At 32.1% G+C, this 22,033-nt stretch overlaps 2 protein-coding genes across 4 annotated transcripts in view; both read right to left on the minus strand.

The window, feature by feature from the left end:
* LOC130674949 (phenoloxidase-activating factor 2-like) overlaps positions 1-4,078 on the minus strand; it is a 318,231-nt gene extending 314,153 nt beyond the window's left edge. For 2 of the 3 annotated variants that reach the window (XM_057480397.1, XM_057480395.1), the window contains exon 1: positions 3,919-4,078. The gene's annotated coding sequence lies outside the window, so the exon portion shown is untranslated. The remainder of the gene's footprint in view (positions 1-3,918) is intronic. The other variant, XM_057480396.1, reaches the window with a different exon arrangement.
* A 17,059-nt stretch (positions 4,079-21,137) lies between these two features.
* Positions 21,138-21,914, minus strand: LOC130674153 (uncharacterized). Its single transcript, XM_057479421.1, has one exon. The coding sequence runs from the start codon at positions 21,912-21,914 to the stop codon at positions 21,138-21,140; it is 777 nt and encodes a 258-aa protein (XP_057335404.1).
* Between the last annotated feature and the right edge of the window lie 119 nt (positions 21,915-22,033).

Genomic DNA, 22,033 nt, shown 5'->3' on the forward strand with positions numbered 1-22,033 from the left:
TTATAAAATTGTATATAAATTTATAAAGTTTTTATAATTGTTATTGAGATCCCAAGAAGTTATTACTGTGAAATTTTATATATTTTTATAAAATTTTTAAAAATTATATAAAAGTTTATAAAATTTAAAAAAAACTTATCAAATTTTATCAGAAACCATGAGATAATTCTATGAAATTTCGCAACATTTCATGAAATTTTGTGAAATTTCGTGAAAGGCCAAAACTTCGTTTTTGTAAAATTTCATAAAGTTTTGCACAATTTCATAAATTTTTTTAAAACTTCATAAGTTTTATAAAATTCCATTGAAATTTATAAAATTTTACGTAATTGTTAAAAAGATTCCAAGGACTTAGTGGTATAAAATTTTATATATTTTTGTAAAATTTCATGAAATTATATGAAGTCTTATGAAATATTATAAAATCGAATAAGACTTTGTGTAATTTTACATAATTGAAGGTTTGGCCTTACACGAAATGTTACAAAATTTCATGAAATGTCATTAAATTATGTAAAATTTTATGAAAATGATCTCTTGGTTTCTAATTAATTTTTAAAAATGTTTTTATTCAACTCATGCGCGCTATTCACGTTTTATCATGCCTAAAATGCGAACCCTAAATGGCCGTTTACCGACTGGTGAAAAATTATTTGTCAAAACGCAATAAAGATGTCTACTATCCCGGCCATTGTGACGTAATGAAAATAAACGTAACTATCTTTCAAGCTCTTACTGAATACGGGGTAATTACAATTCCCTGTTGTTACCCATTGAGTAGCTAAGGTTGTGATGCCGAATGTTTTTTTTCACCATGTCACTAAACAGCTATTGAGACTTCGCTTTTTAGGCGATTAATAAAACGTGAATAGCGCATATGAGTTGAATAAAACTATGGGCGCAACATGTAGGGTAAGTCATAATCCGTCATCCGCGATGTGTTTAGCACTCGTCTACGGTGCGCAGTATGCACTCGCTTCGCTCGTGCCTGCGCACCTGCGACTCGTGCTAAACGCATCGCGCTGACACATTATGAATCACTTACCCTACTAGTTACGCCAATAACTATTACACTTTCATAGTTCAATAAAACTGCATAATTTCAAAAAATTTTAGAAATTAAAAAAAAAATTTTTACAATACTCCTTCGGATCTTAGTAGTAAATATGTAGAATTTTTATAATATTTTATATAATTTTATGAAATCTTACTATATTTTTAAAATTTTATACAATTTTATAAGATTTCATAAAATTTTTAAAAAATTCATGAAAATTTATGCCAATAACTCTTTGGAATCTTGATAATAATTATGTAAGACTATAAATTTTTCTGAAATTTTGTCTCCTTTTACAAAATTTTATGAAATTTTATAAATTCTTTTTCAAATTTTTTCAAATTGTAATAGTACATTTTTATAAAATTTCATGAAAATATTCTTTCCCGTGTTAATATATCGCATTACAGATGCCATACGGGCGTATACCTGCAAAAAATTCCGCAGATAAGCCATAAGGGCGTATAATAGTATATTACACACCTAGGGAAGTAAAGTAAGAAATGTCTCAGATCACATGTAATTGTTGGCCGAGCGAAGCCGAGGTCATAGTATATGCCAAACAAGCTAGCCGGTAGGCATACGATCGTAGTAATTACCCACACTACTCAATCGTCCACATTTTGTCCGTCAGAAAATACGTGACGTCTGCCGGCCCTGGGATCTTGCTCTATTACACTAGTTCCGTACTAGTTTATACAAGTGTTCTCACACTTAAGTTATTAATTATTTTACAAGTGATCAGATTTACTGCCTCATTTCGTCATTGTTTATAAATAAATTTAAGGGTCAATAGAATTGTAATAACACGAATAATATAATAGAGTCAGCGTATTAACAAACTACTACAATCAAGTTGCTGCGAAACCAGGTACTGCAATATGTAAGTTTATTTTATGTTAAAATTCAGAAACATTTCCAACACACGGAAATATCGTAAAAGTTGTATTGCATTCAAAATTCTATAGTCCTCTCTAGTTGTTGAAATGAATTTTATCATAACAGATTTATTGTAAATTAGTCGGCTGACTAGCCACCTAATACTTTTATAAAATAATATCAAGTTATATTGTATTCATATCATCGAATTTTTCAATTTTATAATATATAGTAATTTCATTTGTACATCCAACATCTTTTAGAAAACACCTGTTAAAATTTGAGACCTTAATATTACTATAAAGTACGTCCTGATTGCAATGTTCTATTTTCCATTGAAATAACACGTGGAATTCAGTTTTCTTAAATTGGAATTTCATAACTCATCATGTCATCATTTAATTGTTGGACCGAAAAAGTTAATACTTATTCTTGATGGAAATTGAAAGCTCTACAAAGAAGGTATGTTTCAAATTTTCTATACATTTACTCTTTAAAAAATCATTTAACGTCAAGTTCAAATTCATAGTAAATTTCAGAATTATTTAACATTCCCGGCGAAAATACGAGTTTTATCACGAAATAACGTGGTACTTTTTTGTAGACTATGTTATTTCCGATAAATTATGTCTCACTAAGTTTTCGAAATTTTGCAATGCACTTAAGTTATATGCATTGAAATAACACTTTCTTATAAAAGATCGCGTTCGGACCAGTTTTAAACCCAAAAATGATTGATTTTGTGCCTAAAAATAATTTATATGCAATTAAAAAAGCACGCGAAAAAGAATCATGTGCTTTTTTGAGTGAAAATCACGGATGAAGATTTTAAATTTTTGCTCAGAAACGTTTTACTTGATTTTCAATTAAATTTTCTGAACAAAAATAAACTCTATCAATTGTAATTTAACCTAAAAAGCATATGATTCTTTCTCGTGTGCTGTGTGAATTAAATGTATAAATGACTTCCAGTCAAAAAATCGATCATTTTCAGTTTAAAAACTGGTCAAAGATGGTCAGAACACGAATTTTCTGAAGAAATGGACTTTTGAATGCAAATAACCAAAAAGCGTTGACGAATTACAAAAACAGTATATGTTAATTTAGGGGAAATTAAATCGTCTACAAAAACGTCTCATGGTATTTTGTGATAAAACTGATATTTTCGTCGGGAATGTTTAATAGTACTGAAATTTACTATGAATAAAAATTTGAAGTTGATTAACTTTTGAAAAAGTAAATTTATCGAAAAATTATAAAATACCTTTTTCGTACAGCTTTTAATTTCCAACAAGAATACGCATTGAACTTTCTGGTACAATAATCAGCTGATGAGTTAAAAAATTCCAAATTAAAAAAAATTCCTCGGGTTATTTAAATGCACGGTAAAAAATAAACTTTAAACATTTGTGTTTAAAATTATAACCCAGTACCTGGGTGTCAATATAGGGAATTTCAACATTCAATACAATACAATTTATTTTCCGTGTCATGAATTTTTCAAGTATCAGTTACGATTTTCGAAATTCAAATAGTAATTTTTTCTGCATTGAAAATAAATTTTAATTCTTATCCTATAATTATTTAAGTTCTGATTATGAATAAGAGAATGATTATGTAGAATGATAGTATTTACGGATCACTTAATTATTACATAACTTGTCGTTTCTCAATTCCTACAGTTTATTTTCTTCCGTGTGGTAAATAGAAAACTGCAATCAGAAAGTACTTAATACCAATAATAAGGGCTTTAATCTTAATAGGCGTCTTCTTTCATCCTATTGAAACTTTTGAATGTGTGCCCTTGAAAAAAAAAAGTAGTTGATTTTTTTATAATCGGTCCAATATATATTCATCATTAAGATAAACGTTGGAAAAATTTTATAGTGGGTCCTTTATGATGGTGATTGTCATAGATTTTCCTGAGATATTTATTTAAAATCGATAAAATACGCTTAATAAAGAATCGTTGATTTACTTACGTTTAAAAACAGTATATGATGGAATAAAATTCAGTAATATGAATTATTCGATTAAAGTAATTAAGTTGTTTGTTTGCCGAATGACTTGTGAGGTTCAACTAACTGGTACCATGCGAATCACAAAAAAAACGGAAGAATCAAGATGACCCTGACCGTTGGCACATGATTTCCAATACGTCTGGCTTATCCCTACTACTTTTCACTTACATGGATTTCACTTTATGTATGCCTGTGCGATCATACTGTTCACAGATAATGAATTTATCTTGACAAGTACTAGTAATATTTTAAAAAACTAAAGTTTAAATAAAAATTTTTTCATAGACGAAATAAGAACTTTTTGTCAGAATTGAACGACTTATTATGTTCCCATGGCGAGAAGCATACTCGTATCGATCAAAACACAGATTTCATCTGGAAAAAGTGCGCCAAGTATGCTTCTGTCGTAGTGAAAATTTTTTTAATCGAAATAATACCAAGTACCTAAACGTCACAAGGAAAAAATTAACTTTTTGTGCCATTTAAAACATCAATTATTACGCTCGGAAATAATTTTTCTATAACATACTCATTTCAAAAGTTAAAAAAACAGAAAAATTTTAGAAATTATTTAATGACTTTTGTAAAGCTGCAACTTCATAAAAAATAATCTTATCGAGATTAAAAAAAAAAAAGCATTTTATAGCTACAAATCTCTAGTTTTGGTGCATTTCAATCCGAAATTTTTTAGAGCTACGGCTATTGCGCAAACATAAGCTACAATGAGAGACCAAAATTTTATAAATTTTTTTGTTTCTATCAGAGTCCACGGCATAAGTCAGTTAGCAAATTTATTAAGCTTTAATTTGCATTTTTTTTGAGTTTTGCACAACTTGTTGCTGAGATATCAACCTTCAAACAAAAAATGATCTTTTTAGTTTTTTCATCAATTTTTAAGGTACCAATAATCTTCAAGAGAAAAAAAACAAAACTCCAAAAAACTTCGAACACAAAAAACAAGTTAAATTTTTTTTTTTTCGACATTTTTTGAAAATTTTATTTTTTTTCTCTTTTTCTCACATTAATTGAGTAACCAACGCAATAATAGAAGAAAAGTCAGAAAAATAGTATATTGTGAACCAAGGGAAGGGTTGAAATGACTTACTTTCTTCTCGTGGTGCACATACTTTTTTTTTTTATCAAACCAGGACCGAAAGTTCGATGATGTACAGCAACATCAGAAAATTTATGGTTATAATAAAGACAAAAACAAAATTATGATTTTAATTTTTTTTTGCCCCGGTTAAAAATAATTTCAATAAGTTTGCGCATATATCAATTTTTTTCCTTCATAATAAAATAATTAATACATGCAGATGTTGCCTGGTAACAATCTATAACAATCTTGACATTTATTATTTAAGTAAACGATATTTTTTCTAATGAAATTAAAACTGACAATGGTGTGCCGCAAGGATCCAAGCTTGGACCTCTTCTATTTTTATTATATGTAAACGATATGATTAGAATGATAAAGAAATTAGGTATTTCTTTCAGACTGTTCGCAGATGATGCTAAAATTTTTATTGCAAGTAAAAATTTAAAAGAAATTGAAACTAAACTAAATCTGGGTTTAGTGGCCTTGGCCAAATGGTTACAAGAGAATCAAATGAAAATTAATGTAAAGAAAACTGTCTTTACGTTGATACGCGATCGTAGGAGAAAGAACGTTATAGGCTTCTGTGATATTAAATTGTATAATACTAAAATTTTAGAATTTCAACAAACTAAGTACTTAGGTATTATCATTGATAATAATCTTACTTATCTATTATTACTGATAATAATAAATAGCTAAAAAATTGAATGTAATTTATCGTCTAGGAAATTCAGTAAGTTTATAACAGGGTATATCTCAACCTTGCCAAGTTTGGCCCCTATATTAATAGATCTTAATAAGGGCGCCACTGGAAGTTAAGATTCGGCCTTCCAGAACCGGAGATGTTAATTTTATAAATCAGGGTCGTCGAAAAGTATAAGAGTGAGGAGATTAAGGGATTAAATTAATTTTTTCACACAATTTTAAATCAATATAATTTCACTTTTTATTTACCGATTAACAGTTTGCCCACCGGGCTTTTATTCCGTATAATTATTTTTAACAATTTTTTGTCCACCGGACTTCTTATTCTTACAACTAATTAACTAAAATTTCGTCCACCGGACTTTTATTAATTATACGAACGAGTCCCCCGGACTTTTATTATTTTAACGAATTGGCCACCGGTCTGATCCCCTGGATCATATAAAATAAATTGGCAACTTGCCAGATCCCCTGGATCTATTATTTTAAAAGATTATTTCCCTGGAATAATTTAATTTTACGCACACACACACACACACACACACACACACACACACACACACACACACACACACACACACACACACACACACACACACACACACACACACATACACACACACACACACACACACACACACATACATACAGACACACACACACACACACACACACACATACATACAGACACACACACACGTTTTAACACTCGAGTCCCCAGGACTTTATTCACACTCACACACGCGTTTACAAATCATTATTTCACCGATTAACTTCACACACACTTTTAATTAATCTCAAATTTATTTAATTGTCCACTGGACTAAATTTCTATCCGCAGTTTTCGATTTAAAAAATTACTGACTTTCCAATTTTATTTCTTTTATTTTAATCACGACAATTTTATCAACAAGACAATTTCATATACTTTCAGTTTTTCAAACATCAGTTATTGAGTGAAGAATTTTGTGACGCTGAAAAACTGACGCTATCTCTCTTTAATTCATTTACAACTAGTCTTCACGTTAATAAACAAATCTCACATCAAGAACTGACTTCCATTAATAATAATTTTAATTAATTATAGTTTTATTGTTATCACTATTTTCACGGCACTTTTATTTTCAGTCTTGTAATTTTTGTATTTTAATTTTTTTCATTAAATAAAATTGATTAATTTACTATATATAATTTCTTAATGACTAGGTTTGTTATTTATAATTTCTGGCCCTCCTGCCGAAAAATTAAACTTTTTAATTTATAATTAATGTTTAAGAAATTCTGGCCTTCTTGCCGAGAATTTATCAGACGGACCGCGTGTAAATTTATTTTGAATTCTGGCCTTCTTGCCGAGAATTTATATTTTAATACAATCAAACTGGAAATGGCGACTGCCCACGAATTAACTTAATTATTATTTCTTAATCAATTAATTAATAAATTGTGGCCACTTGCCGACGATTTATTTACCTCTGTTTAATTTTTACCAAGCGATCGTGGCGTCCTTTATTCCTTTCAGCCTTCCCGCTGATTTCCGTTTTTCCCGTCGCTCGTTTCTGTCCACCTCGTAATCCTTCTCAATAGTTCCCGTGCGGTCACCCGTCCAACTGTTCTGCCGGTCTGTCCGACTGTGTCTGTCTTCACCTCGTGCACTAACTTATCAAATCTAAGTTCGCGATCCTTCGGCCCTTATCGGAAAATCCACCACTCCAACTTATTTTCTAATTGCGTCTTTGGGACGAGCCCCTTAAATTAGCGCGCCCGGCGACAAGTCGATGAAATAGTAACGCATATGGGGTATTCAGGATAATTAATCAACCGCGGGAAATCAGGTTGATTTGAAATTGAAAATTTAAATTTTTACCCCGTTACAAGTTGCTATGCTAAAACATTATTTATAAAACTATAATGGCCTCTCACATTGATTATTTTAGCAGTGTAATGTTTAATTACGATCGAGGTGATATTGTTAAACTTCAAAAATTTCAGAACAGAGGTAAGAGACTTGTTTTAGGGGTTAATAAATACACAAGAGTGGAAAGTATGCTGGATTCGTTAGGGTGGATGAATATAGAACAAAGAATGATCTTCAACTGTTGTATTTTAATTCATAAAAGAATAATGAATAAAAAACCAAGTTTATTAGCTAATGATATATTAAAGATTAATGAAAAACACCAGTATAATACAAAAAATGGTTCATTAATATCTATAAACCACACTAAAACACGTACAGCTGAAAAAAACATATCATACGAAGGATACAATTCCTCCCAGAAATGATAAAAAAAGAGAATAGACTGAATAATTTTAGAAGTTTGTTGAAAGAATATGTTAGAAAAAGTAATTTAATTTGAAATAATGTTCAATGTAAAATAGCTAAGGGCTAAATGAATAAAATTATTATTATTATTATTTAGCTTGAGAATTTTTACAATTTCAAAAAATTAATTATAATTTGATAAAAAATGAATTAACTAAAAATAAATAATAAAACAGCTCGATAATGAAAATGTAAGGCCGGATGCAATAAAATCAATGATTTCGAGTGACGTTGTAAAATTCGAAAAATTTTAAATTGATAATCTCATAATTAATAATTATTATTATGTTAAAAAAGACGAGAAAGAATGAGATTATCATGAACTTATTATTGTTGCAATTTTTTTATTTTTATCAATTCATTAAAAGTAACTTAATGTCTAGTGTTTCTTGATTACGTATTTTACTTATGCTATTTATTATACTTACTTTACTCTAATTAATTAATAAAAATTATAATTCTACTTTTTGTTTTCCGATAAAAGAAATAAAGTCTTTAAATGGTTATGTTTTAATTTTTAACAGGTATTTTCATTTGAATTTTTAGTTATTAGACTTTTATTTCAATGACAAATAAATTAAACAGTATGTACATATAATGGAAAGGGAGTAAGTCACCCTAACTTAATTTTCAAAATTATTTAACTGAATTGTTTGACATAGACCATTAAACAAAATAATTTTTTCTATTAATTTATTTATAAGTATACTTCACTATAAAAATATCATAATCATAGCGATTATTTTTTTTTTAATTTTATTAGTCAGTCTAGAAGGTACCATTTTCATCCCACAAATTAGAGACAGAATACGAACTTTCGACATCGATACACGTAAAAAAATGCTGGAGTTCAATTTACCACACCAAACTAGTAAAAATTGTACTACACTTTGTGGTCGCCGCATTGACAACTGTAGTAACATAAGCTACAGTGTGCGTGATATTTTACTATTATAGGAGTTCTGCTTACTACTGTAATGTGGTAAAACTTTGTAGGCTCCACAACTACTCAATGTAGTATATAATACTTATTTTGTGGTTTTGGGAACCACACAATTTTATATGAATTGGTATCTGTAACTATTTTTGGAGTATACAATACCAGATTACTTGTACAATCTACTCCAATGTGTGGTAAAATGATGGAAAGAAAAAAATAAAGCGCCACCTACAACCTCTTTACTCCACCCTGTGGGTATACTTCGATTTGTGTCAGTGTAATTTATATTATAAATGATAATATATGGGTCATTCCATGTCAAATCGACAAATTTTTTACCCCACCCCCTTTGATTTCGCTCAAAGTTTTTTATCTTTTTCTACACCCTAAAATACATTTTTAGGAATTATTTCAGATTTTTTTACCCAACCCAAAGAATGTTACGATTTTTTGAACAAAAACCGCTCTTTTTTTTTTGGACAATAACCACTCAAAATTTTTCAATAAGATTTTATTTTTCATCTTCTGTAGTTTTACGAGGAAGCCAATAAAATTTCATAATAAAGTCACATAAAATAAACCAAATTCGAAAAAAAATTTTTTTTTTATTAAAAAAAAAAAAATTAGAAGCAATCGTCGACACATCTTGAAACTAGTGCAGGTTTTTGCAGAATTAGTTGAAGTTTTATCTGAGTAAAAAAAAAAAATAAAAGGGGTCGAACTTCGCGGAAACGACGGTTATTTCGAAAAAAACCAAAATATTTTATAGATCCGGACTTTTGAAATTTTTTTCGCATTTTTATTTAAAACTAAATTAAAAAACAAAAATTTTCCATTTGGTGTGGTCCCAATCGGTCAATTTTTGAAAAAGTTCTAGTGATTTAAAAAAAAGAGCGGTTTTTTTTTTCAAAAAATCATAACATTCTTTGGGTTGGGTAAAAAAATCTGAAATAATTCCTAAAAAGCTATTTTAGGGGGTAGAAAAAGATAGAAAACTTTGAGCAAAATCAAAGCAGGTCGGGTAAAAAATTTGTCGATTTGACATGGAATGACCCATATATAATTAAAAATAATTGTATATATAATTAAAAATCGAGGCGTGCAATAATAATATGTAATTAAACATAATAATATATATAATTAAAAATGAGTGACACTTTTGTTATAAATAAGCTCAATGATTTTAATGCAATTTTTAAAATCATTGCTTATTGAGTATTTGTTATTTGTTGAATTTATAACTTTTAAATCGATATTTTTTATATTTTCTATTAATAAAAATTAATACGTAATTATTCTAAGTTTATGCTTATACGAGAATTTATAGATTATAAATATATTTTTAAAATTATTCTTATCAGGTATTGATAAAAAGTAGGCTTTCAAAATTTGAGTCTTTATTATTTTAAGTTATTCATTAATAAATCCATTTTCATATCATTTCAATTTGATAAACTGTAAGTCCGAAGAATGTAAGATGAATTTTCATATTTCTTTCAATATCATAACAACTAATGATCGTTAACTAACAGATATTTAATTAATACATTAGGAATAAAATATATTCAACTATGTTGTGGAGTAAAAAGAACCACAGTGGTTATTTAATACAAGTTCTTATTACTACTCACTGTAGTAAATGGTAATACAAATTGTGTACCACAGTATACTAGTAACTATTACTAAACTTGTAGTTATTCTATACAGGGTGATCCAGAATTACTTTTACAGTGAGAAAATTTAGATAGAGGAGGTAATTCTGAGCATGAAGTTCCTTTGCCACTTTTGAAAATTTTGAGTAGTTTTTGAGTTATTCAACATTTTAATTGACCAATCATATGTGAGAACTGGAATTTAAAAAAAAAATGAAACAGAATAAATATTAAGTTCGGCAACGACGCAATTATTAACTTCAAGTTATACGTAAATTTTTTATTTCAAAAAGTTCGAATTCTTCAAAAATTTGAAGAACGAAAACAAAACACGCAATCGCAACCTCAAATATACTCTTATCATACATTTTTTAAATTTACTGACTGAGAATTGTAAATAATAATTATGCTTTCATCATTACAGTCAGGACCACGGACAATTGAAGCACAATTATGTTTTTGGGGCATTCCACGCTAAATCGATCACTTTTGAAACAAACCCTTTCTGATTTCACAGATTATTGTTTTTTATTTTCTATCTCACTAAAGGCGTTTCTCATAATTAATTAAAATTATTTTTCCCAATAAAAAAAAAAAAAAAGTTACGAATTTTTGAAAAAAGTTTTTCTTTTATTTTAAAAAGTGAAGCCTCATTAGAAGTCAAAATCAAAGACAAAATTCAAGGTTGAGAATAAGAAAAATTTCAAGACCAGAATTAAGATAAAACCAGAACTTAAAATAAGATCAAATTGAAGACAAAAAGTAAGGCAACATTCAAGAAAAAAAGTAAGACGAAACTCAATACAAAAAGTAAGACAACATTCAAGACAAAAAGTAAGACAAGATTCAAGACTAAAAGTAACCCGACTAGAATTTCTTCCTGATTTGCCTGAAGTACCATAAGGACCTTATCAGGTTAATATAAGGTTTGCCTTATTAGGGAAAACCTGACAAGCTCCTTGTCAGGACCTCGTCAAGATATCCTTATTAAAAAAAAAGTTATTTGCCATCAGGTCAACCTGACGAGTTCCTGATCAGAACCTCGTCAGGATATCCTTATTAAAAAAAAAGTTATTTGCCATCAGGTCAACCTGACGAGTTCCTGATCAGAACCTCGTCAAGATATTCTTATTAAAAAAAAAGTTATTTGCTATCGGATCAACCTCACGAGTTCCTGATCAGGACCTCATCAGGATATCCCTATTAAAAAAAAAAGTTATTTTGTCATCAGGTCAACCTGACGAGTTCCTGATCAGAACCGTCTCTGGATATCCTCATTCAAAAAAAAAGTTGTTCCATTCCTTCAAATATTTCATTTACAGGCTAAAAATTTAAAAAAGTACAAAAGAATATTACATGAAAATCACGTCGATCATTGTAGCACAGATTTTTTACTTCTTCATCAGTTATTCTTTAACATCATAATGAATATTATATTTACACTTTCAAGATCACTTGTGTATGTCAGCCCAGCGGATAGCATCGAGGACTTTGAATAGAAAGGACGCAGGTTCGAGCCCAGCAGTTATCGGGATTTTTTCATCAATAAAAAATATGTTTACTTCCTCTAATTAATGCTCTCAATACAATAGATAACATTCTCAATCGAATTAAAATTCTCTTATTTTTTTTGCAATTTAATATTTTTTTAAAAATAATTACTAATAAGGTAATCCTGATAAGGATTTAATGAGAATATCCTGGTAAGGACCTGATAAGGTAATCCCGATAAGGACCTCATGGGTCTTAAGCGTTACATCCATATCAGGATCCTTGTCAGGATACCCTGATCGGGTCCTTATTTGAAATAAGGTGAACCCGATAAGGACCTCATCAGGCCCTTATGAAAAATTCTAGTCGGGAAAACAACATTCAAGACAAATTCAAGCCAAAAAGTAAGTCAACATTCAAGACAAATTCAAGACAAAAAGTAAGTCAACATTCAAGACATAGAGTAAGACAAAATTTACAACAAAAAGTAAGACAAAATTCAAGACAAAAAGTAAGACAACATTTAATACAAGAACTAAGACAAAATTCAAGACAAATAGTAAGATACAATTTAAGATGAAACTTCAGACAAAACGTAAGTCAACATTTAAGAAAAACAGTAAAACGAAATTCAAGACAAGAAAGTGAAGAAAATTCACCACTGAAATTCAAGACAAAATTCAAGACAAAAAGTATTACACAATTCAAGATATAAAGTAAAAAAAAACTACCACTGCAAATAAGACGAAATTTAAGACTGACAGTAATTTAAATTCCAAGACTGAAAATAAGACAATGTTTAAGACAAAATGTAGAAAAAAAAAAAATGGGTGCGTGTACTTATGTACGCGCGTGAGAAGTTATACTTCTTTGGCATCATTAAAAAATAGTTTTAAATTGCATGCAAATAATAATTAATTATAATAAAATAATAAAAGAACTGGAAAAGGATGGTCAACACTGTCAATAAAGTTCAGTTTAAATTTGAAAAATTAAATAAGTAAATATTTGTTTTCTTACATTAAGTGTAACATAAATTCTCTCATTATTCGAATGTTATTTTAAATTATGTCCAATGCCATAGCATCTTCCGGTAATGACTGAATCGGAACTTCAGTTATCAGTGGCTTATGATAACTAAAATATGATACGAAATGATAACGAAAATATGATACGAAAAGTTTTTAATACAGCATCTATGGTAGTGCCATGTCGTGTTGTCGAAATCAGAGGATTATTATTCATGGCTAGATTCAAGTCATTTTGGAGGAAATCAATAAGTGGACAAGCATCTTCACGGGAAAAATTGACGTTGAAGTCTCCACTTAAAATTACCGGTAACTTGTCTTCTCCTCTACCAAGATATTCTCCTCCAGCTGTTGTATATGGCCATAATATTCTTTTCAGAAAATGAATGATGTCGTCCATTTTTTGATTTGGAGTAATGTAAATTACCATCAAAACAATTTTGTTGCCATCTTCCATTATGCATTCAGCTGCACAAAATTCACCAACTGATGTCACTGTTGAACTTGCCAATTCTGCCTATCTTACAGCCATATCAATGTTTGAAGTAATGATATTGGTAGTGTCGTGCATATTCTGATAAATGGCAACTCCTCCAGCTCGAACGTTTAATCGCTTATATTGTATTATGCAATTGAAATTTGGTATACTAATCAACTCTTCATTGGCTAACCAGATTTCATTCAAAAGTAAAACATTTGATTTTTGCATAATTGGATCAATGAGATTAATGGAGTGAGCACGGAGACTTTGACAGTTAAAAGTATATATTGTAAACCCTCTCCTTTGATTAATAAAATCTAACAGATTATTGGTTATAGTTTGTAAGCGATTAAGCGAGAGCCTACGGAATTCTTCTTGAAGACTATTTATAGCTGTGGATGCTCTTCGGCCATGATAGAAAGTCTTATCAATGTCTTTTGTTGTAATGTACAAACCTTGAAGACAAGTGACCCGCGTCAATGCAACGTACACTAATGACAGTTGATGTTTTTTATCGTATTCATAAACAATTTCAGGGTATGTACTTTCCTGAGATTTATGAATCGTAGTTGCGCAAGCACAAACTAAAGGTAGATGCGATCGTTTAACATTTATCGTTTTGTTGTTATTAAGTGGAATAGTTGCAGATCTTCTTCCTATCGGTACAGCAGTTGTACTAATTTGATGAGAAGCTACATGTCCAGCGACTTTTTTCTTTATTTTTTGACCAATTTTTGGTGAGCCTGGGAAATCAAGCCATACAACATTCACATCTCCTTTATCATTTAATTCAAAATGAACTAATTTTCCAACAGTTCCATTTGCTAAGCCATCTGTCACATCGATATTTGTTGTAATCATATAAAAAACATTTGGCACAAATACGGTTTCATAAGGCAACGCTTCAGTATCAATGAGCGACATTTTATATAATTTTTGACGTACAAAAGCTGTTTGATCTGCTGAAGTACAACCAACCAATACATCTTTAGCAATTGAAGTAGTTTTATTTTGAGCAGCACTTAAAATTCGGTGATTATATCTTGTGACAGCCTCGTTTGTATTGAATAATCTGATTCCATGTGGACATTCTACTTCGGCCTCTTGAGTTATTACAAATCACGATTCCAATAAAATTAATTCGCGATCGTCGAGTTGTTGACCATTCCCAATTTTCGTCAATATTGCAGAAAACTCTTGGTTTGCCTGCCGCATAACTTGATCTAATTCATAAAATTTGAATCCACGCCATAAAATAGGTCCAACAATTTTCTGCTTCTGTTGTTTGTAAATTGGAGTAGCTCGTGCTGGTGGTAACTGGCGTAAATCTCCAATCAAAATAACTTATAAACCACCAAAATTAGTTTGAAAATCTCCAGTAATCTGCTTCAATCTAGAGTGAATCTGAAGAAGTAATTCAGCACCAATCATACTTATTTCATCAATGATTAACACTTTGACGTATTTGAATAGTGCTTTATATGTGCTACTTCAGTGCTTAGTGGAAGTAATCTCGACAAAGATATTTTCAGGGCAGTATGTACGATAGTTCCGTCAATGGCAACAGCAGCTTTGCCTGTTGAAGCACAGGTGATGTACGAGTTACAGCATCCATCATTCTCATTATATCGATTATAAATTTCCATGGCAAGTTTTATGACGAAAGTCTTACCACATCCAGCTGGACCCGTAAAAAATATTTGAAATGGACTATGGTTTGGAGTTAATAGATTTGAAATGACATGTAGCAAGAGCTCTCTTTGCTTATCATTTGCCATTCTCATCAATCCGTAAAACTCTATATTTGGCATTAAATTTTCTCGTTTTTTAGCAATAGGTCCAAGTTTATTAAGTACAGCTAGACGAAGATCACTATTTATATCGGAAAGAGGATTGTTATATAAATTTTGAAATGGATTTGGTTCAGATGCGATGTTAGCAACATCTTGTACTTCAGTTTCATCATTAAAACCATCTTCTCGGCATAGATTTCGAGAAATTTCAATTACTTTCTGGGTATCCAAATTAGATTCAAATTATTTTCGATCATTTAAAATTTCATTTTCATTCCTATCATATATATCGATAAATGTCATTTCAGCGAGTATTTCCGCATCTTCATTTCGGAAAGAAATATGTAACGTAACCATTTCACGTTTATATTCATTAAGATCTTGTCTCATATCAAAATTTCGGTATCGGATAACACGTGGCTCTTTTCTTTTTGTGTGAGTACCATTTGCTTTAATGGTGTAATTAGCAACAAACTGGGCAAGAGTAATATTTTCCAAATCTTCGTGTCGGCGTTCATAACTGTTAAACCAATTTTCTTTCCAAATATTAGTTGAATCTTCTCCTACGCCTACCGAGTCTAATTCTTTTTGTGTTTTTCTTATACGTTGACGATCACATGGCCACATAGTGGGAATAGTGGTGACAACAGTAGAAAACTTTGATATCGGCTCTCGCAAGAGATACCAAGCCGCCTCTTGACTTGTTATCTCAACACTATTAAGCATATTTACACCTATTTTCCTTGTAATTTCAACGACATCAAACTCTGGATGTTCATTCATAGTTTCAATAATCAATCGCTGAAGATGACTAATGCCTCTGTTAGTTTTATTGACATACTCTGCGACATAACTAGCACATGAATATTCTTCGGTAATGAATTGGATATCCATATTGGATTTAACAATGTTAAATATAAAGGGGTTAAACGGATTATGCCAGTTTTCACATGGTTGACGCTTGACAATAACTCGTGGCCTCTTAATTTCAGCTCGGAGTATATTGTGATAATCATCATCTTAATTAATATTGTTACTCTCATAAAAAGAATCAATATCATGATAATCATTATTTTCCAAATTAATCCGGATATCTTTGTAACGTTTAGCATAATTCTTGAAGCCAGGCTCTTCTTTCTGCATAGGTAATAAAATTGTAGTAGATCGGCAAGGCATAAAAGGTGCTTCAAATCTGCAATGCTGAGGTTTATTTGCCACTATTTTCTTATAGCATGTGAATGTATGTTTATGTCTTTGTAATTTAATGTTACCTGACGCTTCTCGAGATGAAACAGATATCAAGTAATGAATTAATGCGATAGCATCCAACCTATTTTTATCAAGTGTATCCATTGGAGCATTAGCTAGCCATAATAGTATATGTGCATGTGGACTACCACGATGCTGGAACTCAATACGTTTAAAATAATGAACAACATAATATTTCCCAAACGGACTGAATTTTGGTGATTGTAAAAGATTCATTAATACATTGAACAATTTGTTAAAATATATAGCACAAGTAACTGCATCCTCATTGACAAGAGTTGTTTTTTGAAGACAATGGAGAAGCTCAGCCATTTCTTCTGAAATAGTTTCACCGTTGTGTTTGAATTTGTAGAGCTTTTGGAGCAGATCGTTTCATCCTATTTCATTAGCACTGACAGTAAGAAATATAGTCGGTTTTCCAAACAGTCTGATCATAGCAAAAAGATCTTTTTTGCGATCCATCCAATACCATGTTGAATTTGGAATTGCTCTTAGAAACGCAAGATTGGTTTCAATACAATTATGAACGTGCTGATCATCTTCTATTTGTTTCCGAGTAATTTTAGTATCTTTACCAACGTGTTTAAACGCAACTGTGAGAGAATCACGAACTCGCATCCTCATAATCTTCATCGCCATATATAATAAATAATACGGTGTAACTGCACGACGATCAGATCGTCTTAGCTCACTAGAAGCCATCATGAAAGGGGTTACTTTGACACCATCCCTAAAATTACGGAACTGACCTAAGTAAATTGCGGGAAAGGAAAGTTCCTCTACATGTTCATCAAATAATAAATTTTCGGGTACATTGTCTTCACCAGGTGCAATACGTAAGTATTGTTCTTCATTCCACTATAATGTCTGCTGTTGGGCCGTAAAACTTTCTTCTATAGGAATATGTTCGCTGAAATCATCTTACTGAATTTCATCGTGAATTTTATTATCATTAAAGAACGACTCATCAACTTTAATATCGTACATAGTATACAATGGTGACGGAATCAAAAATCGTAGGCAACTTTTAATAGTGCGCTTATTCACAATACTTTGTAAGTAGCTAGATCAATGAATTTTCTTACGTTTGATATGTACATTTATACAATAGTCATCATCAATATTCCTTGGCAAAGATTTAACCATATCATTAACTGAAACAGGAACATTAATTATTTGACCGAAAATACCGTACTGACCATTCACATGCCTCAATCTTCTGATTTGCATGAAAGGAATACGAGGTGAAATTAGTCTTCCAGAAACAAGATCTAGAGGTGGTAGATGTTGAGGTACATCTGGATATTTAAAACCATTGAATGTGGACATTAAAGGAATATTCATCTTGTTTAACGCTTGAATGCATGTGTTGCAAAGCTTCGTATTTTCTGCTGGTATATTAGGTATATTTTTTGTTAGAATTTCCTTATGTTCAGGAGACGGCCTTTTCAAATCATCTTGAAACCACAACCTGTCACATACTGAACATGGATATCCAAAAGGATTGTCTAGGAACTTTTTTTTAAATTCCTGATGAGCTCTTTCTGATCGTCGAAAATTACTATACGGCAAAGAAGTATCGACGTCTATATCAATTTGTTCATCAATGGGAGTATTAATAAACTGTTCCGGAGAATTGGAATGAATGGCTTGTCCGTCTGATAGAGGTAATTCCTGATCCATAATCGAGTTTTGATTTCATAAATCACGCTCCTGATCGTGTACAATGTCTTGAGTGGATAAAATATGTACATTCGGGGCATCAGCTAATTGCTGAATAGTTTCTTGTGCTTGAATGAATCGGTTTTGCTTCATGTCTGCTAATAAAGTATTCTCTGATGTACGGTGATTATACAGTGTAACGGGGTGAAATTTATATCTTTAAAATTTAAATTCAAATTCGACTCACGTCAAAACGAGAGCGACCTCCTCCTACAACAACGGCCGATAATCAAGCAATCTACTCATCGATGGGGTCACTGCTGTCGAGTTTTGGGGCAGTTTTGTTTTGTAGACGTTGGCCAACCTGCGAGTGAGGGGGACAAGGCTCGGCAATTTTCGAGAGACGTTCTCTTGGTTTTTGGCGTTCATCAGAGACGGGCGCACTTCCCGCACTGATACACATATATATATACTATAAAATATCTACATTCAACATCCAGTTATAAATTATTCATACACACGCCATTTGCCAAGAGCTTATAAGCCCACTGGTGAGTGGAAGCTTATTCTGATCATTACAAATTACTGTGGATTATTGGAGGATTGGGTTTTAGAAGTGGTCTTGGGACCTGGTGACTGAGGATTGGGTTCGAGGAGGCTAGAGAACCAGAGGAATCTATTGGTGTCTTGTTGGAGAGATCAGCGGAGGTCACGGGACAGTTGTTGGAGTAAGAGTGTTGAAGTGAGTGGAGTTTTCTCGATTATAAAATTGTCAATAGAGTCATTATAAAATTGTTAAAAGAGAGTCATTGTAAATATTGTTAAAATAGAGTCATTGAGAAATATTGTTAAAATAGAGTCACTTATAATATTATAATAGTCGAGTCAGTATAAAATCTTTTCAAAGTCAATTGTCGAGTCAAATTCATCATTCATTCTAATTTAGTGTTCACCTGTCATTATAAAATTTTGTAAGAAGGGTCGTCTTGAATAAATGCCAGACTCATTTATTTTCTATAAATTACATATTAATTATTTTGAACATTTCCCTTTACAAGTGTAAGCTCCAGCGAATTTTCTCTCTCGTAAAATTTTATTTTTCACTGCGTGGTCCAGTCGGGGTTAACCCCACCTAGAGATACTGAGACGGTCAGACAGGCTCGCAGAACGTCTCAAATTTTGCATATGTGTGGGACACTTTTATATTATGACCACAATCTAAACCAATATAATATGCACACCCATTACAACAGCATAGGAGAATTAGCCATATGCACCTCAGCTTGTACAATTATAGAGTTGCGATTGTCGTGTGTTGAAGTAGATAAAAACGAATCTTGTAAATTATCACCATCATGAACAGCAATACCAGTACTGGACACCGTAGAGACATCTGGTCAATTTGTACTAGCACTGGTGGTAGCTAACTGAAATGATGGTTCAAAAGCCCTTATTCGTGAATTTGAAGTTGACGGGATAGATAAAATCTCAGCCAGGGATGATTTGTTTACTTGTGAAAGCATTTTTTTCTTGCAGCCTATAAGCACGATTACGTTCTGCTGCTGTTTTTGTAATTGGTTTTTTTACTGACAAGCCTTGCCGATTTAGTTTAGCTTCCTTGGCAGCTTTCTTTCGATTATAATAGTTTCTACTCCTGTCCGCATCTGTTCTACCCATCTTGAAAACTGAAATAGAAATTGAATAGTACCATTAAAAGTCATCAAATCTAAACTAGAAGAATCTTAGATTGATGAATAAGATTTATTGTAGAGAATTAGATTTTAGAAATTAATAATAAATATTAAAAATTGAAAATTAATAACTTAATATTGTCTAAATAATTAATAACTAATTAATTATAAAGTGCGAGGATGAGAGGATCTGGTGTGTGTGAATTGGCGGGCAATGAATAAATTTATTTAACACTGAAATTTTAATTAATAAACACTATAAATAATTTTTTTACAATATTTACACTTTATGCTAATTGTTTATGATGAGACTTGAGATAAATTAACATTTATTAATGCTAATTTAATGAGAATTCCACTCGCGATCATTGGCCAAGATGGCGTCGAGGCGCGAAAAGTGCCGGTACACGAGGTGAGACTAATTAATGCAAAAATAATACTGAGATCAAAAATGAGAACAAAAATAATGCAAAATATAATTACTATGAATTATTACGAGATAAATACACTGATTACTTTTATGCGATCACAAAAGATGAGGATATTACGGTAAGATTTATGAGAGCACGAGGCGTCAGCCATGAAATCACTGTAACTGAATGAGTGAGAGAGAGCGTTGAAGAGTGAGAGAGACAGCACATCCGTCTTCTTCATCCCCACTCCAGCGGTCTTTTGTATGAGAACGCGACTAGCGGAGCCGCCTTTAGTGGATGACTGATCGGTAATACGGGCGATAAGATATCGACGGTGAGAAAGTAATAACTGAGAGCGGGAGATTTGAACATTCTCCCCGCCTCCTCCTACTCGTTGGAGAAGTGAGACAATTTATGAGAATCTTCCGTGGTCGATGAGATGGGCAATAGCACTAGTTTGCTGATTGGCCTTTTGAGAGTTGATGATGCAGTTTTGAGAGTGACCACTCTGATGAGACCATCGGCACCTGGATGTAGTTGGATGACACGGGCGAGCGGCCATTTTGTTGGTGGATACCGTTCGTCTGAGAGCAAGACAAGTGATCCAACAGTGATGTCGTGATGAGAGGTATTTCACTTTGAGATTGATTGATGAGATTGTAAGCATTCTGTAGACCACCGGTCCCAGAAATGCTGTAAGCGTTCTTGAATATGTTGCAGATGAGATAGTCTTGAGGTTGAGATTGCGGTGAGATTAGGTTCCGGAATGGTGTTGATGGCAGCACCTCGGATGAAATGCCCGGGCGTGAGCGCAGTGAGATCGTCCGGATCCTCTGAGAGTGCGCTGAGAGGACGAGAATTGATAACAGCTTCAACTTGTATGAGAAAAGTTGAGAAATCTTCATAGGTGAGAAGTGTATCAGCAATGGTTCGCTGAAGATGATACTTTATTGATTTTACTGCAGCCTCCCATTTTCCTCCCATATGAGGAGCCCCAGGTGGGTTGAATGGCCACTGGGTTCCATCATTGGCGAGATGCTGCTGTAGATGAGATGATTCCTTGAGAGCACCGGTGAGAAGTTGCTTGAGAATGAGATCAGCACCCTTGAAGTTTGTTCCACAGTCACTTCGAAGTGTGCGGCAAATTCCCCGTCTGCTAGTGAAACGGCGGAATGCCTTGAGAAAGCCTTCACTGGAGTAGTCAGTGACAACCTCCAAATGAACGGCTGATGTTGAGAGACAGACAAAGACAGCGATCCAGCCCTTATAGCATCTGGTACCGCGTCCTTGAAAGAACTTCAGAGACACTGGACCGGCGTAATCGACTCCAGTGTTCTCGAAGACGAGAGATGGTGAGACCCGATGAGATGGAAGTTGACCCATGAGCTGTTGAGATCTGACTCCCCGCATTCGTGCGCAGGTGAGACAGCGATGGATGAAGTTTTTAATTGGAGCTCGTCCACCAATTATCCAACACTTCTTTCGAACATGAGATAAAGTAAGCTGGGTACCTCCGTGCAAAGTGCGTA

The sequence above is a fragment of the Microplitis mediator genome, chromosome 9 (assembly GCF_029852145.1).
Source record: "Microplitis mediator isolate UGA2020A chromosome 9, iyMicMedi2.1, whole genome shotgun sequence".
NCBI lineage: Eukaryota > Metazoa > Arthropoda > Insecta > Hymenoptera > Braconidae > Microplitis > Microplitis mediator.

Coding starts and splice junctions, on each gene's coding strand:
- LOC130674153 (XM_057479421.1), bottom strand. CDS start 21,914: ATGCGGGGAGTCAGATCTCAACAGCTCATGGGTCAACTTCCATCTCAT.